Genomic DNA, 21,133 nt, shown 5'->3' with positions numbered 1-21,133 from the left:
TTGGCTTTGGAACTAGTACGGGGTTCGATACCTGGAGGCGGGTAGTAGGCCTCTTTGATGAAATTGTTGTTCCATAGTTTTTCCACCTCTTCCTTCAATGCCTTGGCCCTTTCTTTGTCGAGTAGCCTTCTTTTTTGTTGAACAGGCTTGAAGTTTTCGACGTCGATGTTTAAAGCATGACTTATCACGGTGGGGCTTATTCCCTCCATGTCTTCGTGTGACCAAGCGAAGACATCTTGGTTTTCCCTTAAGAACTGGATCAAAGCGGATCTTATGTCCTCAGGAAGGTTTTTCCCGATCTTGATTAATTTGGATGGTTGTTTGGGGTCTAATGGCATTTCCTCCAATTCTTCAATCGGACCAACCCCTGTATCAATGTCCCCAAAACGGGGATCAATGTCTTCGACCCCGTTTTGGGCGAGCCTTCATTGTTGAGAACTACTCGCCGCAGCTTTGAGGGATTTGGCTGCTTTCTCCTTGGTTGTGATGGATAGGTTGTAACACTCTCGTGCTACTATTTGATTGCCCTTCAAGTAGCCAATTCCACCCTTGGTAGGAAACTTGACGAGGAGGTGAAAGATAGAAGTGACTGCTTTCAGGTCATACGGGGGTTGGGCGGCCGATTAAGGCGTTGTAGGGAGATATTGTATCCAATACCACGAATAAGGCCATGATAGTGACACTCTTGGGGGCTGTTCCCCTTGTCAATGGTAACTTAATAAGTCCAGTAGGTGCCATACCACTTCTGTGAATCCATAGATGAGATGTTCGCGGTGGCTCTAAATCCTTTGCTCCCAAACCCATCCTTTCCAATGAGGACTTGAAGAGGATATTGGCTGATGACCCATTATCAATCATTGTCCTTGCCACAATCATATTGGCGATTTGTACCTCTACTACCAAGGGGTCGTTGTGTGGGTATCGAACGTGTTTGGTGTCCTCTTCAGAGAACGTGATTAACTCATGTTCATAACGAGGTTGCTTGGGAGCTCGCTCTTGGACAGCCAACACATCGTTACCCAGTTCATGTCGCAGAGACCGAGCGTACTTCTCTCGGGACTTTCCGGAGTTCCCCGCAAGGTGAGGTCCTCCAGATATAATGTCCAAACGGCCCGCAACGGGGGGAGGTAACAATTGTTGGTCATCTCCAACTGCTTGTTGTTGTTGTTGTCGTTGGGGCCGATCATTGTCCCGTCGTACATATCTTTTCAAGTTGGGGTTGTTTTGTCTTATGAGAAACTCTATTTCCTCCTTCAGATTATTGCACTCATCGGTGTCATGACCGTAGTCATTGTGGAATCGACAAAACTTGTTCATGTCGCGTTTGCTAATGTCCTTTCTCATGGGATAAGGTTTGCGGTACGGTACCACTGAGTGAGTTGCATTGTAGATATTTTCTCTTGTGTCCAGGAGCAGGCTATAGGTGGTGAACCTTGGAATTGGATCTCGCCTGGGTGGTTCGGGGGTATTCTTTAGTCTTTTGTTATCATTGTTGTTACCGCCATTACTGTTATTCCCTCTCTTACCATTGTTGGAGCCATTCCTAGCGTTACCCCCTTGAGAGCTTTGACTATTTGAGCTTGTTCCGTTTTTTTATTCTTAGTGTGGTTGAAGTTTTGAGCGTTTCGCTCGGCTTCTTCCAATTTAATAAACTCATCTGCTCTGTCAAGAAAGTCTCTCATAGTATGGGTTGGTTTCCGCCTTGTATCTTTCCATAGCCGACTTCCCACAAGGATGCCCCCCATGATGGCGGCCCGCTTGCCATCATCGCTTAGATTTTTTACTTTGGTTGCCTCTTGCATAAAACGTTGAATGTAGTCTTTTAGTGGCTCATCGGGCTTCTGCTTGATGGCGACTAAGTCACCCAACTCTGCTGGTATCTGTCGGGCTGAAGAGAATTGGGTGTAAAATAACCCCTCAAATTCATCCCAAGAAGTAATTCTTCCTGGGGGTAGTTTAGTAAACCATTGTTGCGCCGTGTTCGTGAGGGTTGCAGGGAAAATTCGACACCTAAGGTCATCCCTGATTCCTTGAAGGTCCATCTGGATTTTGAAGTTCTCCACATGAGTTAATGGGTCTTCACTACCCGTGTACTTGCAAGTGGGCATCTTGAACTTGGCTGGAATAGGGAGGTCATTAATCATTTGGGAGAAGGCAGACCCTCTCCTCCTTTCGAGGTCCAAATCAGTGGGTTTTGGTGCGGTAAGGTCCTTGACCAATCGAGTTAACTCGTCCAACCGAGCCTGGATCACGGATGCGTGGCCGGTTGAGGTTGAGCAATATTGGCACCAACATTCGCTTGGTCCCCTTGGTACGGCTCGGAGTGGGTTCACTATGTTGGAACCGCGATTGTCTCTATTTACGGTGAGGGCGTCTCGCAGTCTCTACCCGCCGGGGGCCTACCCGTTCAAAAGCGGCCCAGTTCTTGGCCTCCCTCCAGCGTTCTGACTATCAGCCCTTCCATCAGCCGGGGGTGGTACTTGGTCATTCCTACCCCTTTGGGGTGGATTTTCAGGTTGATGTTGCCTATTAGGGGCATACGGCCCTCTAGCTTGATAACCTCCCATCTCATGATTTGGCTGGTTGTTAGCCCGACTTTCAGCTTCATCATCTCCATGACCATCAGGGTAGTCTGGATGGTAGTCACTGTTGACCTCAGGGTCTTCTCTTCTCCCTCTGGGCCTACTATTTCTTGGGCGATCATTGCCATCTCGTGGTTGGCCACGTTGATCACGGGGTTGCCATTCCCTACGCTGGGGTGTCCTTCCACTATTTCTGCTACGATCACCATTATTGTTTCTAGAGTTTCCTCCACCACTTCGCCTTAGACGGACATTGTGGGAGTCATCGCGTCCCATATGATGGCCGGGTAAGACTTGCTCATCAACCGGGGGTGGTCGGTTATTATTGCGGGGAACCCTGTTGGAGGGGTGACTTCTAGTCCTTTCTTGATTCCTTGGGCGCTCTTCAGGTCCATAGACTACCCTCTCCCTATGGTTCCTTGGGGTAGGGACCTCCCGAGGGTAGGTTTGAGGTACCTGTTGATTGTTGGCATCAGTACCCATCCCTTGAGTGTTTTGGTTGAAGTAGCTACGTATTAAGTCAGCAGCCTCTTGGGTGCGACGGTCTTGGTCGTCTTGGCGCCTCCTCATCTCACGAGCATGATCTTCGAGCCAAGATTGGAATTCTCTCCTTTGATTAGCAAGACTTTCAGTCAGGGCCTCTCGAGTTTGATTTTGCTCTTGGTGCACAGTTTGAAACTGGCCTTGCATCTGGCCTATCGCGTCTCGCATTTGATCCATCTCGGGGTCAATTCCCTCGATGTCAACATGGGGTTCATTACGCGGCGTAAAGATGCCAGGGCCGCGGCCAGTCTGAGCTTGGCCCGCCCCGTCAGTAGGTGGGACAAAATTTCTAGGATTACCTCTTCCGGTGGTGCCATCAGCAGCGCCGCCTCCTGCGGCAGTGGCATTGGTGGTACGCCCAGCAGTTGTCTGTCCAGTGACTGTAGTTCGACCAGTTGCTCCATGGCCTGCGGTTTGAGCGGTGGTGGTAGTGCCGCCGTTTCCTGGACGTGGGGGTCGTTCTCCATTGTTTCCGGCAAGGTTGCTCGCTGATGGAACTTGGTGGGCACTTTCCATCTCTTCGTCAGGTCGCTCTTGAGATCTTCGGGTTAACACCATTTTTTCCGGGGGAAAACTTGAAGATTTTGGCTAAAGCTCTCAATGAAAGCACCAAAATGTTGACTGGATTTTTAGCCAACCGACGCGGAGTCGTAATAAATGAGATTTAGACCAAAATCACAATAATAAATGCAGTTAATAATGCCGGAATTCGTAATAAATGTAAATAAAAGACACCGGAATTTAAAGAGGTTCGGCCCCGGATGTCGGTAATAGCCTACTCCCCTTGAGTTTTATTGATCTGAGTTGCAATAGTCAAGAACAGGCTCTTGATTGCAAAGAATGAGAAATCTTTATTTTTCTAAGTGTTTCAGAATGCGGATCCCCTTCCCAGGTCATGGGTGACCCCTTATATAGGGGAGGGGGGTCGGTGCTTCTCGCTTCAGGAGACGCGACCAATGCGGAACCGTCTCCTTGATTTTCGGAGGCGGTTGGAGTCTGATATTTAGGAAAATATCCCGCTATTTTCGTGGGTTGACAACTGTCTTTGAGCCTTTCGCGGGATTTTAACATTCGAAGGAGTCACTGATGACAAGGGTCCCTTAGGGGTGTGACATGGTTGTCAACCACTTTTGAGGATTAAGCCCATACTTGGGGGTAACACCCTCGAGACTCTCGCTGAGGGGGGATGACCACTATCATAGTTAGGTGACTCCCCCATGGTCCAACTTGAGAGAGAGAGGGGGGGTCCCCCCCCCCCTTAAACCCAAGTTGGGGGGGTCCCCCCCCTTAAACCCAAGTTGGGGGGGTCCCCCCCCTTAAACCCAAGTTGGGGGGGTCTCCCCCCTTAAACCCAAGTTGGGGGGGTCTCCCCCCTTAAACCCAAGTTGGGGGGGGGTCCCCCCCTTAAACCCAAGTTAGGGGGGGTCCCCCCCTTAAACCCAAGTTTTCTTTTGGGGGGAGAAGAACAAACACCCATATTAAGGGGGCATCTCAACAGTCATGGCTTTACTCCTTCTTCATTAATTTAGTCCCGGTATTTTTGTGCCACGTGGTGCTATTCTTGACACATCATCGTTGTCAAAATTTGGGTAAACAGTTGTTATCTTAATACACATATATGCATGGTTTATTATTAATGATATTACAACATTTTTTTCTAATTGCTGAACAGTAATAAAGTATCATTTTGAAGTATTACGAATTGTTACTATATTTAGTTATATTTTTTATTTTTATTTTGATTATATATTTTTAATTGTATAATTAGTTTTTCTTTTCTTAAATATTATTCAATAAACAACATGGTTTTTATTAAAAAATATTTAATTGAAGTGTTATTTATAAAATAGAAAACACAATAATATTGAAAAAAAATTATTAATTATAATTTTAAATATAAAAACTAAGTTTTTCTAATACTACTCATTCATAAGTAATACCCATTAAAAACATTTCCATATATATCCAAATCCAATAAAAATCCAAAAACAAAAATTACTTCGATCTACAAAAAAGTATACAAACTAAGACAATAGAAGCACAATAGTAAATAATGAAATATTTATATATATATATAAATATTTTTTTTTTTTGGTAAACATTAAATTAGAAATCAGAGTATACATACATATATATAAACTCAAAGGTGTTATCAAGTAGTATATATAGTGTGTCAATAGCCACAAAAACACCACACCAAACCACACGTTTCTTTACAATAATTTCTTATAAATCAATATTCACTAATTTATTAAATTAATAATAACTTATTAGAGCATTTGCAAAATTATCATTCTTTAATATCACTCCACAAAATAATATATATTCTTTAAAAATAATTATTTTGCAAAATGACATTCTCCACATAACACTATATCTGAATTCAAGAGCTATTTTACAAATAATTATCAAAACAATAATATTTTGTAAAATAACACTAAAAAAATTATTTATTTTCACAAATTACTCTAATAATAATAATATTTATTATTAGTATTATTAATATGGTCTTTCGCCATAATAATTGCCAGGAGGGTCATAATTGCAAATCATGAAAACTCCCTTACCACCAAAGCAATCCACCCTTGCACATCCAATTTTCCTAGTCTTTCTCCACACAATTTGAGTATAGTGGCCACAAATTTGGCCCCGGGCGCACGAATTCGACCCGTACCTATACCATTTACGCTCATCAATCCAGGCTGAAGCAGCCTGGACTGGAGTCCAACCCCGCCCGCTTCCCCAAAATATGTTTTCCCCAAAAGGCCCATTTGAGTGTTGCAACGCGCAGTCGTATCGCCTTTTGTTGGCATACAACTGCGCGTATTTCTCGAGCTTCGTATCCCACTTCAAGGGTGGCACTCTAAGGAACGCCCTTGCAGTGTTTTGGGGCCCGAGAAATTGCTGTCTCGTAGACTGACTCACGTACTTGGCTACATTATGGATGTTGGTGGCCGCGGCGGGGTTGGAGGTTGAGATAATGAAGAAGAGGAGGAGAATTGTGGATGTTATGGCTATGGAGCTTTGAATAAGCATAGCCATTTTTATGTGAAAATGTGTCAAAGAGGTATAGTTATATATATATGGGAAGGTTTGGACTTTATTTGTTTAGAGTGGTTGTTGAATTGGACTTTTGGAATTGGTAAAGTGTCAAAGTGTATGAAGTGGCACCCATGTTCGATAATGATTGTCACATAGAATTTCAGGCTTAAATTATGCTTTTTACTAAAGATTTCATTATTTCTAGGGGGTGGTACCCCAAATAATAATAATAAAAATAATTATTTTTATTTTTATTTTTATTTTTATTAAGATTTTAAATAATAATAATTATTAGAAGAAGAAGAAAGAAGCTAGCGTTAAAGTAGGAGCAAAAATAGGCTGTCCTGAATTTATGTGTGTGTTGAATGAGAATTAATTATTTTGTTATATAGTGTGAATTTAATAAGAAATAATTTTTAACATGAGAAGACTTTTTTTTTTATTTTATATAAACCAAATCCAGTTATATTGTTTTTTAGAAGGGCAACTGCTTTTTTTTTAACTATTAAAAAAAATATTAAGAAATAATCCACATCAATTGGACTAATTAAATGTAAAATTGGATGCAAACACAAAATAAAAAATACTCTAGGAGAGAAAATTAAATCACTTATATATATTTGTTAGTTTGTGTAAATTTCTTAAAGAACAATTAAAATTAATATGTGTCTTGATGAAAACGGGTTCACGATCCATGTGGCGCCTGGGGATTGGTCTTTAGGCCTAAGCCATGTGGATCGAGAGCCCCATTTCAAGGGAGATTCATAAGGTGGCGTTTGGTAACATTTTTTAATAAGTTTTTTGTTTTTAAAAGTGAAAATATTTTTTAAAATCATGTTCTATAAAACTGTTTTCACTTTTTAATTTTTTAATTGAGAATCAAAATTTTAAAAACAAAAAAAGTCACTTTCAATATTTTTTTAAACAGTTTTTTTTCTTAATCAATATTTTAGACTCCGACGAGACCCAAACCCAAATCCTCCCTCCACGGCCCTAGTGTTGAACCTGACCTCTGACCCGAACCCGAATCCGACACCAAACCTAAACCCGACTTAAATAAAATAAAAAAATAAAAATAAAAATGAACTTTACAGAACACACTTTTATTTTCTGTTTTTAAAATTGAAAAACAAAAGTGGTTGCAGAACGCATTTTTATTTTTCAAATACAAAATTTTTAAAAGCAAAAATTTAAAGTGTTACCAAACAGCACCCAAATTTTTTGTTTTTTTTGAAATATATCACCACATAATTAAATTTTACTACATTAATATAGTAATCTATGAGGAGGCAATAGTCAAACCAACTACTAGATTAGCATCCCCACCCCTTTAGAATTGTAATTATAATCTAATTCTATAAGCCCTAACAATATTTCTTTTCTATATATATGGTAGGGCCTAGCCGATGTGCAACCAAACATTATTTCAGAAGAAAAAAAACATATATAATTGCATGGTGCATCCTTATATAACATTTCATATGAAGCCTAATCTAAATTTTATTGCTCAAATATTATGAATTTATAAAGTGAATTATAAGTATCAAACATTATAAGTAAAACACAAATTATATACATAAAAATTTGAAAGCCACGAACTTAAAAAAAATAGATAAAATAAAATTCATGGCAATTACACATAAATATTAAAGCAAAAGTGGCAATCACACATAAATATAATTGTTAGAATAAATAAATTAATTATAAGCTATGAACAATCTTATATTGTACGGAATAACTTTATGGATTATATATACGAAAAAAAAAAATTAAGTACCTCCCATTATTGATGCATGCAAATTCTCATTAATGTGTATATCTTTATTCTTTAGATTTGTAAAATAAAAGTGAAAGGAATATATAAGTGGTATAGACCTTCTAATTAGCTTTCACTAGCTCTATTTCATGGTGATTTGATTGAATGAATATAAGCAGTAAGCTTGATTAAATAAATAAAATTTGTTGAAATTATTATTTGTGATATAAGTATGTGTTAAATTTGTATGTGTATATATTGTTACTCTTTTTATATAGTAGACATTAATTATAATACAAAAATGCTAAAGACCAACAATGAAGCTTGACGCCATTATAAGGATTCTGTGATCTGTAAGGAAAAAGATTGGGTAAGTTGTACAATTTTATATTGTTTGGAAAATATATATCAAGTGTAATGATTCTAAGATTGTGTAGGTATGAAGAGGGTTTAAATAGATTAATGAGTACTACCTATACCAACAAAATACACCTTCTCGGTAGTTCATCCCTATTAAGCACTCCAAAGTTAAACGTACTTGACCTGAAATAATCTTAGAATGGGTGACCTCCTAAAAAGTTTTCCCAAAAAGCGTATGAGTGAGGACAAAGCACGTTGTAAACTCATGTTGGTTTTCAGGGCAAGTCGTCATTCAAGGAATCAACCAAAGTGACGTAGTCGTGTACATAGGACTACATAGCTGAAGCGGGGGCGTGACAAATTGCAATCCCACATCGCTTGGGTTATGTCAAGTGTGATGATTCTAAGACTATGTAAGTACGTATGAGACTTCACAGTTGATGAGGGTTTAAATAGAGACAATGAGTTGTATTTTCTTTTCGGTAGCCCATCACAGAATGTAAGTACGTATGAGACTTCACAGTTGATGAGGGTTTAAATAGATTGATGGGTACATATATTAATTACTTATGACAACAAGATGTATTTTTTTTTTCGGTAGCCCATCACAGAATTCTAAAGTTAAGCATGTTTGACTTTGAGCAATCATAGGATGTGTGACTTTCTGGAAAGTTTTTTCAAAAAGCGTGCAAGTACCCATGTATACTATGTAGGTATTAGACTTCACATCCGTATTAAAAGCGTTATAATATTATTACTGGTGAAATTAAATATAAGCTATTTAATCTAATAACTATTATAAAATATTATTAATTATTTTTAAAGCAGCGGCAAATAATAATATTAGACACCATTAGTGTCTATTATTGCAATGCTCTTAATAAAAATGTTAACATTAACAATATTAAACGAATTAGAGTTAATTAGCTATGTATATATGTTAGACAAACATTTGTATATTGCATGTTCTATTATACCCATTAATCCATTGCCAAAGTCAAGGTTTGCGTTCTAAAATAATTTGTTACTCTATAAAAAAATTATAATATATATGGTACCCTACATAAAAGAATTATAGTTTATTATATTAAAAGAGATGGATAAGTTTGTTATAATGTATGTATATTTTTATTTATATAAGTAAGATTGTTACTTAAGTCAAGTTGAGCGTTAATCGTGCTACTCTTTTTTAACAATATAATATATTACAAGTACAAAAATTAATGCCGGGAGAGCTTTGAAAATATGGAGCCTTAATCAACGGCCACACATGCCAATTTTAATGTATTATCACACCTTAATCAATGGCGTAACTTAAGTTTACCTCCTTCTAGCTTCTTATTACTTTTCTTTTTTATTATTACTTGTTATCATTTTAGTTTGCAGATAGTGTGTGGTTTTTCGGTGTGACGGCTTGTGTTTCTAAAGGTCGATTTTGTTGTGTTAAATGTTATTTTTTTGTTAAATATTGTAGTTATAGTGATTCTTGTCGATCTAACTATTTCTCGATCGATCGAAGACATAGGTCCCTCATACGTTTTCAATTATTTTGAAGACATCGATGGTTCCCTGCATATCTTCAGTATTTTAGGGACCTATGTCTTCACCTTAATAATCTTTGGTACTGAGATTTTTTTTAATCGAAGATAAAGCTCCTTTTTGTGTAGTATAGTGAATAAAACAAATTCAAATAAGTTCCTATATCTTCAGTTATTTGAAAAAATGGAACACATAGGTGAAATAACCGAAAACATAAGTGTTATTTTTTTTGGAAAAAAATGATATTTTTACCCTAAATTGAAGTCTCGTAGTTTAACACTGCCTTCGTCGAGCCCAAAACCCACAAAACCGTAATTAACTAATTAATTATTTTTCTAACTTCAAACCTATTAATTCTACATATATATATATTATTAATAGGTTTTCAACAATAAAATCCGTAAACAACATTACTTTCGAATTAAAATTAAAGGTCGTGTCTTCGAAACACCGCCATTGATTTTTCAACACCATTGTGGATTTTTTGACCACCACCGCGAGTATCCAAACCATATCAACAAGGTGCATTTTATTTTTTAGTAGTCTATCATTAAAGAATTCCACAGTTAAGCGTTCTTGACTTAGGGTAATTTCAGGATGGGTGACCTCTTGGAAAACTTTCTCATGGCAGTGAAGACAAAGCATGCTGGAAATACTCGTGTTATTAGTTTGTAAAGCCAGTCGTCAATCTAGGAAGTAGTCAGAGTGACGTACTCGTGTATAAGAGTCATTAGTCCATGGGGGAAGGCCCAATAGAGGCTTGAAGCGGGGACGTTACATCCTTCATGTTCCTATTGGAGACTCTAGTTACACTACAAAAAATCTTACTTTTAGTCACAATAAAATTTGTGAATAAAGATAAAAAAGTTGTGGCTAATTATAAATTATCATTATTGTATTGTGACTAAAAGGTTCGTGGCTAAAAATATTAGTCACAAAAATTACAATTTGTTGTGACTAAATGTATTTTTAGTCACAATATTTGTTGCGACTAAAACTAAAATAGTGACAAGTACTTGTAACTAAATACTATGTTTTAGTCACAAATAACTTTTTGTTGTGACTAAAAGACACATTTAATCACAAAAAATTTATGTTGTGACTAAAAAATTATCACTAAAAGTAGCAGTTTTTTATAGTGATAGAAGGATTGCCTTATTTGGAAGTTGCATTCCTCTGGTGCCTTCACTGGCAAGTCTAGTTATCACTTTGTTAAATCTTCTTCCCTCCCTCCCTCCTTCCTTTAACTCCTCTTTTATTAAGAAATGGTGGACTACATTTTGGAGTCTTCAACTTCCCCGAAAATTAAACACTTTATTTGGAAAATTTTCCATCATATATCCTCCCATCTGCCTCTTAATATTTTCACCAAATAAAATATTCCTAATCCTAACTGTTCTCTTTGTAACTGCCCGGCCCTTTGAAACTGTGACCCACGCCTTGCTTGATTGCTTCGTAATTTGGAAAATATCTCATTTTAAAAAAGTTCGATATGGATAATAAGCACTATGATATTAAAGACTTTATACTTTGTGCTTTTGAGAATCTAAATAAAGATGATCTTATTTTGGTGTGTGGTTTATTGTGGCTTGTTTGGAAAAAAAAAAAAAAAGAAATAATAAGCTTTTTGGAAAAAAAAAATAATTGGTTGCTGGATTGCTCAGAAGAAGGTTCTTCCTGCTACATGTTGAATCAGATTGGACTAGATTTTCTATTTCAATTGTTGAATCAGATTCAAATTTACTTTACAAAATCATATGTAATAGTGTGGATCTCTCTCTCTATATTAGCATATATGGTTTTTGAAATTTGTAATTCTTTTATCAAATTTTTCTAATGTAACCATTAGATATACTCTTAGGGTGTTGAATATATGGATGCTCATCGATCGGGTTGCTAGGAAGGTAGAAGGATAATATTTCACACTTTTTAAGATGGTAAGTGGTAACTTGTACTATTTGGTTTTATTAATTCTTAGGTTAATTAGTAATTTTTCCACCCGAACTTTGACATGTACTAAATTGTGCCCCCTGAATTTTTTTGGCCATTAGAAATTTCCCCCGAACTATTGAGATTGTTAAATTTAAGGACTTTTATCTAATTTTAGTAAAAAAATTCTAACATGTTTGAAAGTTTAAGGGGCATGATTTAGTACATATTAAAGTTTGAGGAGTATAATTTGGTAGATATAAAAGTCTGGGCAGCATGAAGTAGTACATAAACAATCACTGAAATAATAAAATTGAATAAAATGAAACAAGAGATAATTCTGCAAAATCATTTCTTAGCACTACCTATAGATATTAATAGTCTATTCATAAATATTGAGTTCCAATATTAACGTGTGTGATTATAAGTAAGTATTAATTGTAGTGTTTAATTGATTGGACAAGTTTTTATTTTTTGGTTACTTTAATTAATAAATATAGGCCATTTTGCATTAATTCGCATGTCGAAAAGAATATTAGTTGCAAAGCAATGCAACCTGTGAAATTTCTACGCTCATTAAATAATATAATTACTTCCGTTTCAAAAAAAAAAATAATAATAATAATATAATTAATTTGAAGGTTAGTTGTCGCCCATAATTGCTATAGCAAGTGTTTTTTTATATAGTGTACTGATATATAAGGTGATATTTTATAATTGATTAATTGTTCTCATCTTTATTAAAATAAAATGAGGGACTTTTCATCAAAAATGAGGGACTTACACTAATAATAATAATAATAATAATAATACACATTACAAAAAAGTACTAAGCATTATAAATACCTTTTAGCATTTAAGTACATGATTAACAATTTTTCATAATAATTACACCAACATTTTGATACTTTATAATAGTGCTAAGCACCATTAATATACATTAAAATTTCTTAATTCGTGTATAAATGTACTTTTATTATAAGAAACATTGTTATTTGACATCAGTAGTATTTAGTATTATTTTAGACGTATTACCTTGCAATTAGTTAGCGAAACTCTTTAAAAATTATTACATAAATTATATAATTACTATCTTATTATATAAGCAATGCAATTTCCAAAATTGAAACAAGACATAGAAATCAAATAGAAAGCTATGTAACTTTTATGATCTGCCAACATAAAATTTAGGCCAGGCTAATTATATATGTTTAGCAATGTAATTCCTTGGAAACTAAACAAATTAATTAATGTTCTAACTTAAATTAAATTACCCTTTAGTAATAATTTCCACCAAGTCATTGAAATCTCTCCTAGAGCTTCCTCCATCAACAACATTATCATCAACTGTTACAGCCTCATAAGCAAGCTTTTTCATAACCCCAATCCTCTCCCTCATTCCCTTCCCTTCTTCTTCCACCAAAACACTTCTCAAAGCCTTTAAAAAGTCGTGTTTCGATGCAACTCCTTCAATTCCAACACCAATCCCCCAAACATCTTCAATCGTCCTCATATTCATCATTTGGTCTCCAAAAAAAGGACAACAAATCATCGGTACTCCTCCCACAATACTTTCCAAAATAGAGTTCCAACCGCAATGAGTCACAAAAGCCCCGACCGAAGGGTGTTTCAAAACCTCCACTTGTGGTGCCCAAGACACCAATTTTCCATTTAGGGTTTCTTCAAAAAGTGTTGTATTATTTTCTCCTCTATATGACCAAAGGAAAGAAAATCCACTTTCCTTTAGGGCTTCTACCAATATTGCGACTTTATCAGCGTGTGGAACCACTAGGCTACCAAAGCTAATATAGACAACTGATCTAGGGTTTTGCCTTGATAACCATTCTAGGCAATTGTTTGGGTCATATTCATTATTAGGTTTTGTGTTAGTGAGTGTGAAGGGTCCCAAGTTGAGGAATTTGTGAAATTGAGTTTTGAGATGAGTAGAGATTTGTGAGTCTATTTGGTGGAAGGAATTGATGACAACTGCATTAGCTTTGGGGAGAGTTTGTGCCATTTTGTGGAGCATGATATCGAAGGGCGATTCTGATTTTCCCGGTGGAATAATTATTCCCAACGGTAAATCTGTGACTCGAAATGATGAAAATCCGGGAAGAAAGTTTAGGGTTTGATCCTCTTTGTTATGTTCTGCAAGTAGACAACATAACATGTTGTAAGAAATAGAAAAATTATTTATTTAGGAAACATATTGTAAGTATTGTATTTGGTGTAATTATATTTATATATAAAAAAGAAAAAAAATGTGAGTATATGTTTTATATTATAATTTATTTGAGTGATTATATTTCACTTTCAATTTTGATAATCAAGTAAATGATTGTGTTGGACATGATTAAGTTTTTTTTAAAAAAATACTAATATTTAGTAGTACACATTTAAATTAAAAAAAAAAAAAGTGAAACCAGCTAGCAATTATATAAAAATATAAAAATTAAAATAAAATTATTGAAACTAATAATATGAAGAAAAAAACCTACACAAAACAATAAAGAATAAATTTAAGAAAGTTTATATGAGAAAGAAATAATAATTATTGTTTTTGTTATATCTGAATGAAGCTCCTTTTTTTTTATATATTTTTAAGAAACAAATCACATTACTCTACAAATAATAGTAATTAATTACATAAAAGTTAAATTGATTTATTAATTATTATTGTTAATTTAACTAAAATTTCTTTATTCTATATTTCCCACCAATTAATCTCAATATGCATTGTAAATTTTTACGTGACATTAAAAAAGAATTACTTTTACATTATTCTCAGTATATTTTCTTAGAGATGATGTAATTTTATTTTTATATATTTATGCGATTTATTTTAAAGATATTAGTGATTTATGAAAATTTTTGACTTGAATGCATAATAAATGAAAAAAAGAAATTCGTATTTGATAATATTTTCTACGTAAAAAAAAAAAGACGAACCTGGATCCTCAAAACGTCGTCGTATGTGATCAGTATAAAAATGAGAAAGCAAAGACCTTGGCCCGGAAGTCCAAAGCGGCACCCAAGGGATCCGCCTCTCACCGGCCATTTCTCCGGCAAACCAGAAAAACGCATCCGAAACCAAACACCCAATCTTCACCCCAACCACCTTCTCCGCTTCCACCAATCCCCTCTCAAAATTCCCCGGCACCGCATTAAGGAACGCATCCACCGTCTCTATAGTCGGCGCCGCCGCAGACCCATCTCTTATCCCGTCGCCGATGTCGTACGGCACCACCTTGGAAGTCTCCTCCTCCGATGATGATGGTGATGAGAAGTGGGTTTTGTTGGATCGCGATGTGCTGAAGAAGGAGAAGACGGCGTCCGGTGCCGCCGCCGAGAGGTCCCGGACGAGAGTGAGAAGAGGAGCGGCGTGGGTTCCGAAGGGGAATGCGAGTACTGCCACGTGTCGAGTAGTGGGGTCAGTTGGGGCCATTGGGAATTTGATTTTTTGTTAGTGAATGATGAAGAAATGGAAATGTGATGAATGATTTTTGTTTTGAGTAAAGAAAGGAGGGTTTTGATTGTTTGTTTGGCCGGCGAGAAAGTTGTGAGTGAGTTTAATTTACGTAACGGAATTTGAGAAAGTAATGATTTTTAAGTTTTTAAAATAATTGTTTATTATATACGTGCGTTGACGTGGTAATGTAACTTAACCTCAAAAAAATGCCACGTAGGCAGTCTCCTGGCTTATATGTGATTGAAGGAAAAGCCCTACTTATTCTTTGGTAAAAGACATGGGTTAACAGTGTGTATGGGATACAATTTTATCTAATTCAATTATTTATTAGATATTAAATTTTATTATTTGATCTAATCTAATTGAATTGAGTCATTCAATTTAATACAATGCATTGGATCGATTTCAACCTTTGGATGCATTGACTGGTTTTCTAATTGATTGGGTTGGATCTATCTAATCTATTTTAGGTACCATTTAAGTTGATTTTATTAGAAAAATATATATATAAAAATATGTAATTTAAAACTTAATAATTCAACACACATAATAAATATTAGTTTAGTCCAACCTAATTCTCATGATCTGATCATAATACGCATTGACAATTTTATTAGCAATTAGAAAGAGAAGAATTAATATTTTAGATCTATTTTTTTTTTTCATTAATATTCTTTTGTATGAAGACTCTCTCGTGGGATGCATTTACAAGGCTCGTTACTACCCAAATGGAAATTTCCTTAGAGCAGAGATAGGTGACAACCCAAGCTTTATTTGGCGGAGTGTGTTTGAGTCCCAACAGTTAGTCCGTGATGGTGCTAGAAGGAGGATTGGGTCTGGTATGTTTACCCCTGTGCTTAATGTTCCTTGGCTGATTTCTGATGTGAATCCTTGTGTTGTTTCTACCCATCCTGCTCTGGCGAATAACACGGTATCACAGTTGATGCATATTAATTGTAAGCAATGGGATCTTGAGGTTTTACATGATTTGTTTGAGGCAAGGGATATTGGCTTGATAATGCAGGTTCCACTAAGTGATCATGTTAATGTTGATTCTTGGTTTTGGAGTAAGGAGCCGACAGGTTTTTACTCGGTCAAGAGTTCTTATCACTATCTCCAAGAGTTGAAAGGTGAATGGGGCCTTCAGTTGGAGTCTGAATTATGGAGGGCTCTATGAAAAGTCAAAGTTCCTCCCAAGGTTCTTTACTTTGCGTGGAAAGCCATCTCGGGGTGTTTACCAACTCGTTCCCAGTTACGTACTAAACATGTTCCTATTGACCCCCGCTATGTGTTCTGCAACTCTGATGAAGGAACCATTGTCCATGTTTTAGTTGGATGTCATTTTGCACAATCTTGTTGGAATAGGTCTGGTGTGGGGCTGCAGTTTTCTGCAGAAGCTACCTTTGCTGATTGGTTTAAGGCGTTTTTGGTAGGGGGTAGAGTGGCCTTGGTGGATGAGCTATTGATGGTGGCATGGGGTATCTGGAAAGCCCGAAATGAGCTTCTTTGGCAGGGTCATTCTTCTCAGGCTGCGGATGTGGTTCGAATGGCTAGGTCTACACTTTATAATTGGTTGTTGGCTCAGGAAAGTAGGTTTGAACCGCTGTTATTTGATGCTGTTGTTGCTGGTAGCAGTGTGTGTTGGGAGAAGCCACCTGCTGGGATGTTGAAAATCAATACTGATGGGACGATTTTTGCTGCAACGACTCAATATGGTACGGGTATGGTCATTAGAGATTGTCATGGGAAGCTAATCGAAGCTAGCTCTTCTCTGCATCCTAGGGTTTGTCAGCCAGCTGTTGCTGAAGCTTTGAGTGTCAAGGACGCTCTCAGTTGGTTGAAGATGAGGAACTTGTCGAATGTGCTAATCGAGACAGACTGCATCGCTGTTGTTCAAGCTATTAATAGCTCGGTTGCACTTCCATCTGTTTTTGGTTTGTTTATTCAAGAATGTCAATCACTTATTTCTATTTTACATAATATTATTGTTTGTCATGTTAAACGATCTGCTAACAAGGCCGCACATTGTGTTGCTCGCGGTGCTTATTTTTGGTCTGATCGAAATGTTCCCTCTGCTCTTCAGTCTATTGTAATAGCGGATATATTGCTATCTAATGAATTACTTTATTTCAAAAAAAAAAAAAATGTATATTAAATCAATTAATATATATTTTTCAAATAAAATATATTAATTGTATAAAAATATATAAATATAATTGGATGACTATTGGATGATATTTGGATCGGTTTGGTTGGTTATCCATTGGATCGGATGTCACATCCAACAACCGATCCTGTCCGATTGGATTTTCAAAATTTACATCCGATTCGGTCTAATTATGATTGGATATCTGATTTTATTGGATCAGTTAGGATTGGATCGGTCGATTGTAATTGGTTTGGATGACTTTGTGCACACCCCTAAATTATCGTCATATCATATTAGTGTAATTAAATAACGACATTGTCGTTATTGAAAAAAAAAATCGTTATTAATTAACTATTTTTTTTAAAAAAAAAAAAAAACTGAATAGCTTTCCCAACGACAGGCAAATGTCGTTATTGATACCCTCATTTTTAATGAGGACTTTTAGGCGTTGGTATTAACCATAATTCTTGTAGAATGAATTATGTTTAATTTAAGAAAATAACTTTCAAGGAATATCACTAATTAATTATGAGGCGCCACCTATAAAAGGTATTGTCACTACCAGTGACTGGACGCAGAATTTTTACTTTATGGGAGTTTATTTATCATTAAAAAAATATTTATACTTACATTATAATCACTTTTACTAAATTTTATTTTTGTTAGTAGGGGCTATAGCCCCCACATGAATACAAGTATTAGGTCTGTCTCTGGTCACTACTAGTGTCCAATAACAATGCTCTTATTCTTTAGTTTAAAACTAAGTTATTAGTTGAGAGATTATAACTATAGAGTTACATTAAAAAAATTCAAAATACCAAAAAATATAATGTAACAACAACAATAAACAATCTTTAATACTATATTATAAAGTAATTATGTTTGAATAAATATAATATTTATATATGTATTACAATTTAGAATAAAATTATTAATTTTATATAAATAAATTTATAAAATATATATATATATATATTATTAAGATGTAATTATTTATATATATATACTTTGTTAATACAAAATTTACAAAATAAATAATTAATTATTTTTATTTATAATTGAGCCAAATTAAGATTTAATTTTTTTTATATATATATAATAAATTTAAAATTATTTTTGAATAGACTATTCTTAAATAGAGTTTCTACTGTACAACGTTTGTTGAGCTGCCCCTTAAAAGAATACTAGTACTGCATGTTCTACTTTTAGGCTATGTTTGGTGGAAGGAATGGAAAGGAGGAGGGATGGATTAATTAAAAAGGATGAATGGGAGAGTGAGAATCCTTTATGTTGTTTGGTAAGTTAGGAATGAGAGATTTATAGGGGTGTTCATCCGATCCAATCCGCACTTTTTTAGTCAAACAACATCCAATCCGCACTAAGTGCGGATTTCATATTTTGGATCCAATCCGATCCGCATAACAGTTTAAATCTAATCCAATCCAATCCGCAATAGTGCGGATTGGATCGATTATTTTTGATCGGTTATTTTTTTAATAATAAATTATTTAATATTTCATAAAAAAAAATTAAAAAAAGACTATTGTTTCTTGATCTCCAATAATAATCAGTTTCCATCTCTATTTATATACAAATCAAACCAATATACCTATATATTAATAAATATGTATCATATTTAGATTTACACTAAAATATATATATGTGTCCATTACTAATATAAATAAGCTAGTATATATATTTAAATTTATGTGTAAGAATTATTTTTTTTTGTGTTTTTTATTATAAAATAAATAAAATGTACCAACTCAATATATTATTAAGAAATTAGAAGTTTGTGTCTTTTTTTAATTAATATATATTATATATTATAATATTTTAAAAATATATATAATTAAGTGCGGATTGGATTAAATCGGTTACTTTTTGAGGTCAAACAACATCCAATCCGCACAAGTGCGGATTTTAGATTTTTCAATCCAATCCGCACTTGTGCGGATTGGATTGGATCGTGCGGATTGGATTGGATCGGATACTTTGTGAACACCCTTAAGAGATTCCATTCTTTTGTTTGGTATTGAAAGGATAATAGGAGGAATGGAGATGTTTTTAATCATAAAATTACTAAAGTACCAATAATTAGATTTTTTTTATTATATTATTATACAAATAGTATTTTTAATAATCTTTATTAAATTGTAAAATGTTTAAACTTAAAAACACTATTTTTTTTTTATGTATTTAAAAGATTAAATTAATCTATTTTTGGGATGAGGAGATTATTAAGACTTATTTGAGGAAAGGGACCAACAGCTAATTTCTTTTTTTAATTCAGCTAAGTGAAACCGTATTGAATGATTGTTGGATTTGGAAGTTTGATACATATGGGAATTACACTATCCGAAGTGCTTACAAGCACTTGCAAATGGCTAAAGGTGTTTGGTCTCAAGATAACTCAACAGGTTTTTGGAGGAAGCTTTGGAATTTAAAAATCCCTCCAAAGGTTCGAAACTTTCTATGGAGAGCAGCATCAAGTACTCTGCCAACTTGCTCTCAATTAACCAAGCATCGTGCCCCAATCAGTGCACTTTGTCCTCTGTGCACCTCACATGAAACTATTTATCATGCGTTGGTTGATTGCACCTTTGTCCGAGCCACTTGGAGCAGGTCGATGGTGGATGTTGCCACCATAATTGCTGCTACTAGTAGCAGTCATGATAGTTTTTTCAACTGGTTTTTGCTGCTGCAGAATAAGAACAAAGATGATGTGTTGGAGGAAGCGGCTATGGTGAGTTGGGCGATATGAAAAGCTCGAAATGACTTCGTGTGGAATCAAAAAAGTTAGACTGCTGCCAACACTGTTGCTTCAGCAAGAATTTCCCTTGATCAATACAAATTTGCTCAAGAAAGGAAGGGTCTTTCCTTGTCTGGTTTTTTGGATAAAAACTGAGATATATTGAGCGTTGAGTGCCACCTGTTATGGATCAGATCAAAGTCAATGTTGATGGTGCATGTGTTGCACGTGATCATTGTGGGCGGTTTATTGAAGCTTTCACCATTGGCAAACCAAGTTGTGTTCAACTGGAGATTGCTGAAATAATTGGCATTAAGGAAGCTTTGAGTTGGATTGCTCAACACTCCTGGCAGCATGTGCTTATTGAGACGGACAGTTTAGTGTGTGTTCAGGTCATTCAAAGTAACATGTCCATGCCTTTCAGTTTGGTCTTTTAGTTCAAGATGTTCGTAATGTTCTTTTATTTCATAATCATATTAAGGTGTGTTTTGTTAAACGATATGCAAACAGAGTTGCCCATTGTCTTGCAAGGGACTCTTGTTTCTCATCAGGTCGTGTGTTTCAGGTGGAGGATTGTTCCACGGAAGTACGTTCCATTGTTATGGATGATTTTACTTATTAATGAAAGTTACTGGTTTTACTTAAAAAAAAAAATCTAATTTTAAAATTTATATTGTACTTAAATAAATTCAGTTTAATTTTTTAAAAAATATTATTTGATCATTAAAATATGTATAGAAAAAGTGATATAAAGAAAAATAAGTATTGAAAATAAATAATAAAAAAAAAAGGATTTGTTGACATGTTAAAAAATTATAATAATAAAGTATTTCTTTATTACGTTGTAAGGATAAATATGTAAATTTAATAATAGGTTAATTAGGATTTTTTCTCCCAAATTTTGACATGTACCAAATTATGTCTCCTGAACTTTTTTTGCCGTTAAAAATCCGCATGAACTATTAAAATTGTTAGATTTAAGGACTTTTGTCTAATTTCATTTAATTTTACT

General features: G+C 35.1%; 3 protein-coding genes across 3 annotated transcripts; all 3 read right to left on the bottom strand.

Annotated features, from left to right (window-relative positions):
• Window positions 1-425: 425 nt before the first annotated feature.
• On the bottom strand, window positions 426-1,344 carry LOC133039098 (uncharacterized). The gene is made up of 2 exons (XM_061117902.1): window positions 658-1,344; window positions 426-560 (listed from the first exon to the last, which is right to left on the bottom strand). The coding sequence occupies exons 1-2, from the start codon at window positions 1,342-1,344 to the stop codon at window positions 426-428; spliced, it is 822 nt and encodes a 273-aa protein (XP_060973885.1).
• A 3,862-nt stretch (window positions 1,345-5,206) lies between these two features.
• On the bottom strand, window positions 5,207-6,244 carry LOC115725573 (pathogenesis-related protein PR-1). Its single transcript, XM_030655141.2, has one exon. The coding sequence runs from the start codon at window positions 6,165-6,167 to the stop codon at window positions 5,625-5,627; it is 543 nt and encodes a 180-aa protein (XP_030511001.1). The 5' UTR covers window positions 6,168-6,244; the 3' UTR covers window positions 5,207-5,624.
• Window positions 6,245-12,895: 6,651 nt separating this feature from the next.
• On the bottom strand, window positions 12,896-15,393 carry LOC133038715 (flavonol 3-O-glucosyltransferase F3GT2-like). Its single transcript, XM_061116911.1, has 2 exons — window positions 14,701-15,393; window positions 12,896-13,899 (listed from the first exon to the last, which is right to left on the bottom strand). The coding sequence occupies exons 1-2, from the start codon at window positions 15,194-15,196 to the stop codon at window positions 13,022-13,024; spliced, it is 1,374 nt and encodes a 457-aa protein (XP_060972894.1). The 5' UTR covers window positions 15,197-15,393; the 3' UTR covers window positions 12,896-13,021.
• Window positions 15,394-21,133: the final 5,740 nt, after the last annotated feature.

Source organism: Cannabis sativa, chromosome 6, assembly GCF_029168945.1.
Source record: "Cannabis sativa cultivar Pink pepper isolate KNU-18-1 chromosome 6, ASM2916894v1, whole genome shotgun sequence".
In the NCBI taxonomy this organism is placed as follows: domain Eukaryota; kingdom Viridiplantae; phylum Streptophyta; class Magnoliopsida; order Rosales; family Cannabaceae; genus Cannabis; species Cannabis sativa.
Note: the sequence above shows the minus strand (reverse complement) of the source record. Positions and strands in the feature narration are given on the sequence as shown.

What these genes read in the sequence shown, in the direction of transcription:
- LOC115725573 (XM_030655141.2), bottom strand. Translation starts at nt 6,167, where the DNA reads ATGGCTATGCTTATTCAAAGCTCCATAGCCATAACATCCACAATTCTC.
- LOC133039098 (XM_061117902.1), bottom strand. Translation starts at nt 1,344, where the DNA reads ATGAGAAAGGACATTAGCAAACGCGACATGAACAAGTTTTGTCGATTC. An exon ending in CTATCATGGCCTTATTCGTG is followed by an intron (nt 561 to 657) that starts GTATTGGATACA and finishes CTCCTCGTCAAG; the next exon opens with TTTCCTACCAAGGGTGGAAT.
- LOC133038715 (XM_061116911.1), bottom strand. Translation starts at nt 15,196, where the DNA reads ATGGCCCCAACTGACCCCACTACTCGACACGTGGCAGTACTCGCATTC. An exon ending in ACGACGTTTTGAGGATCCAG is followed by an intron (nt 13,900 to 14,700) that starts GTTCGTCTTTTT and finishes GTCTACTTGCAG; the next exon opens with AACATAACAAAGAGGATCAA.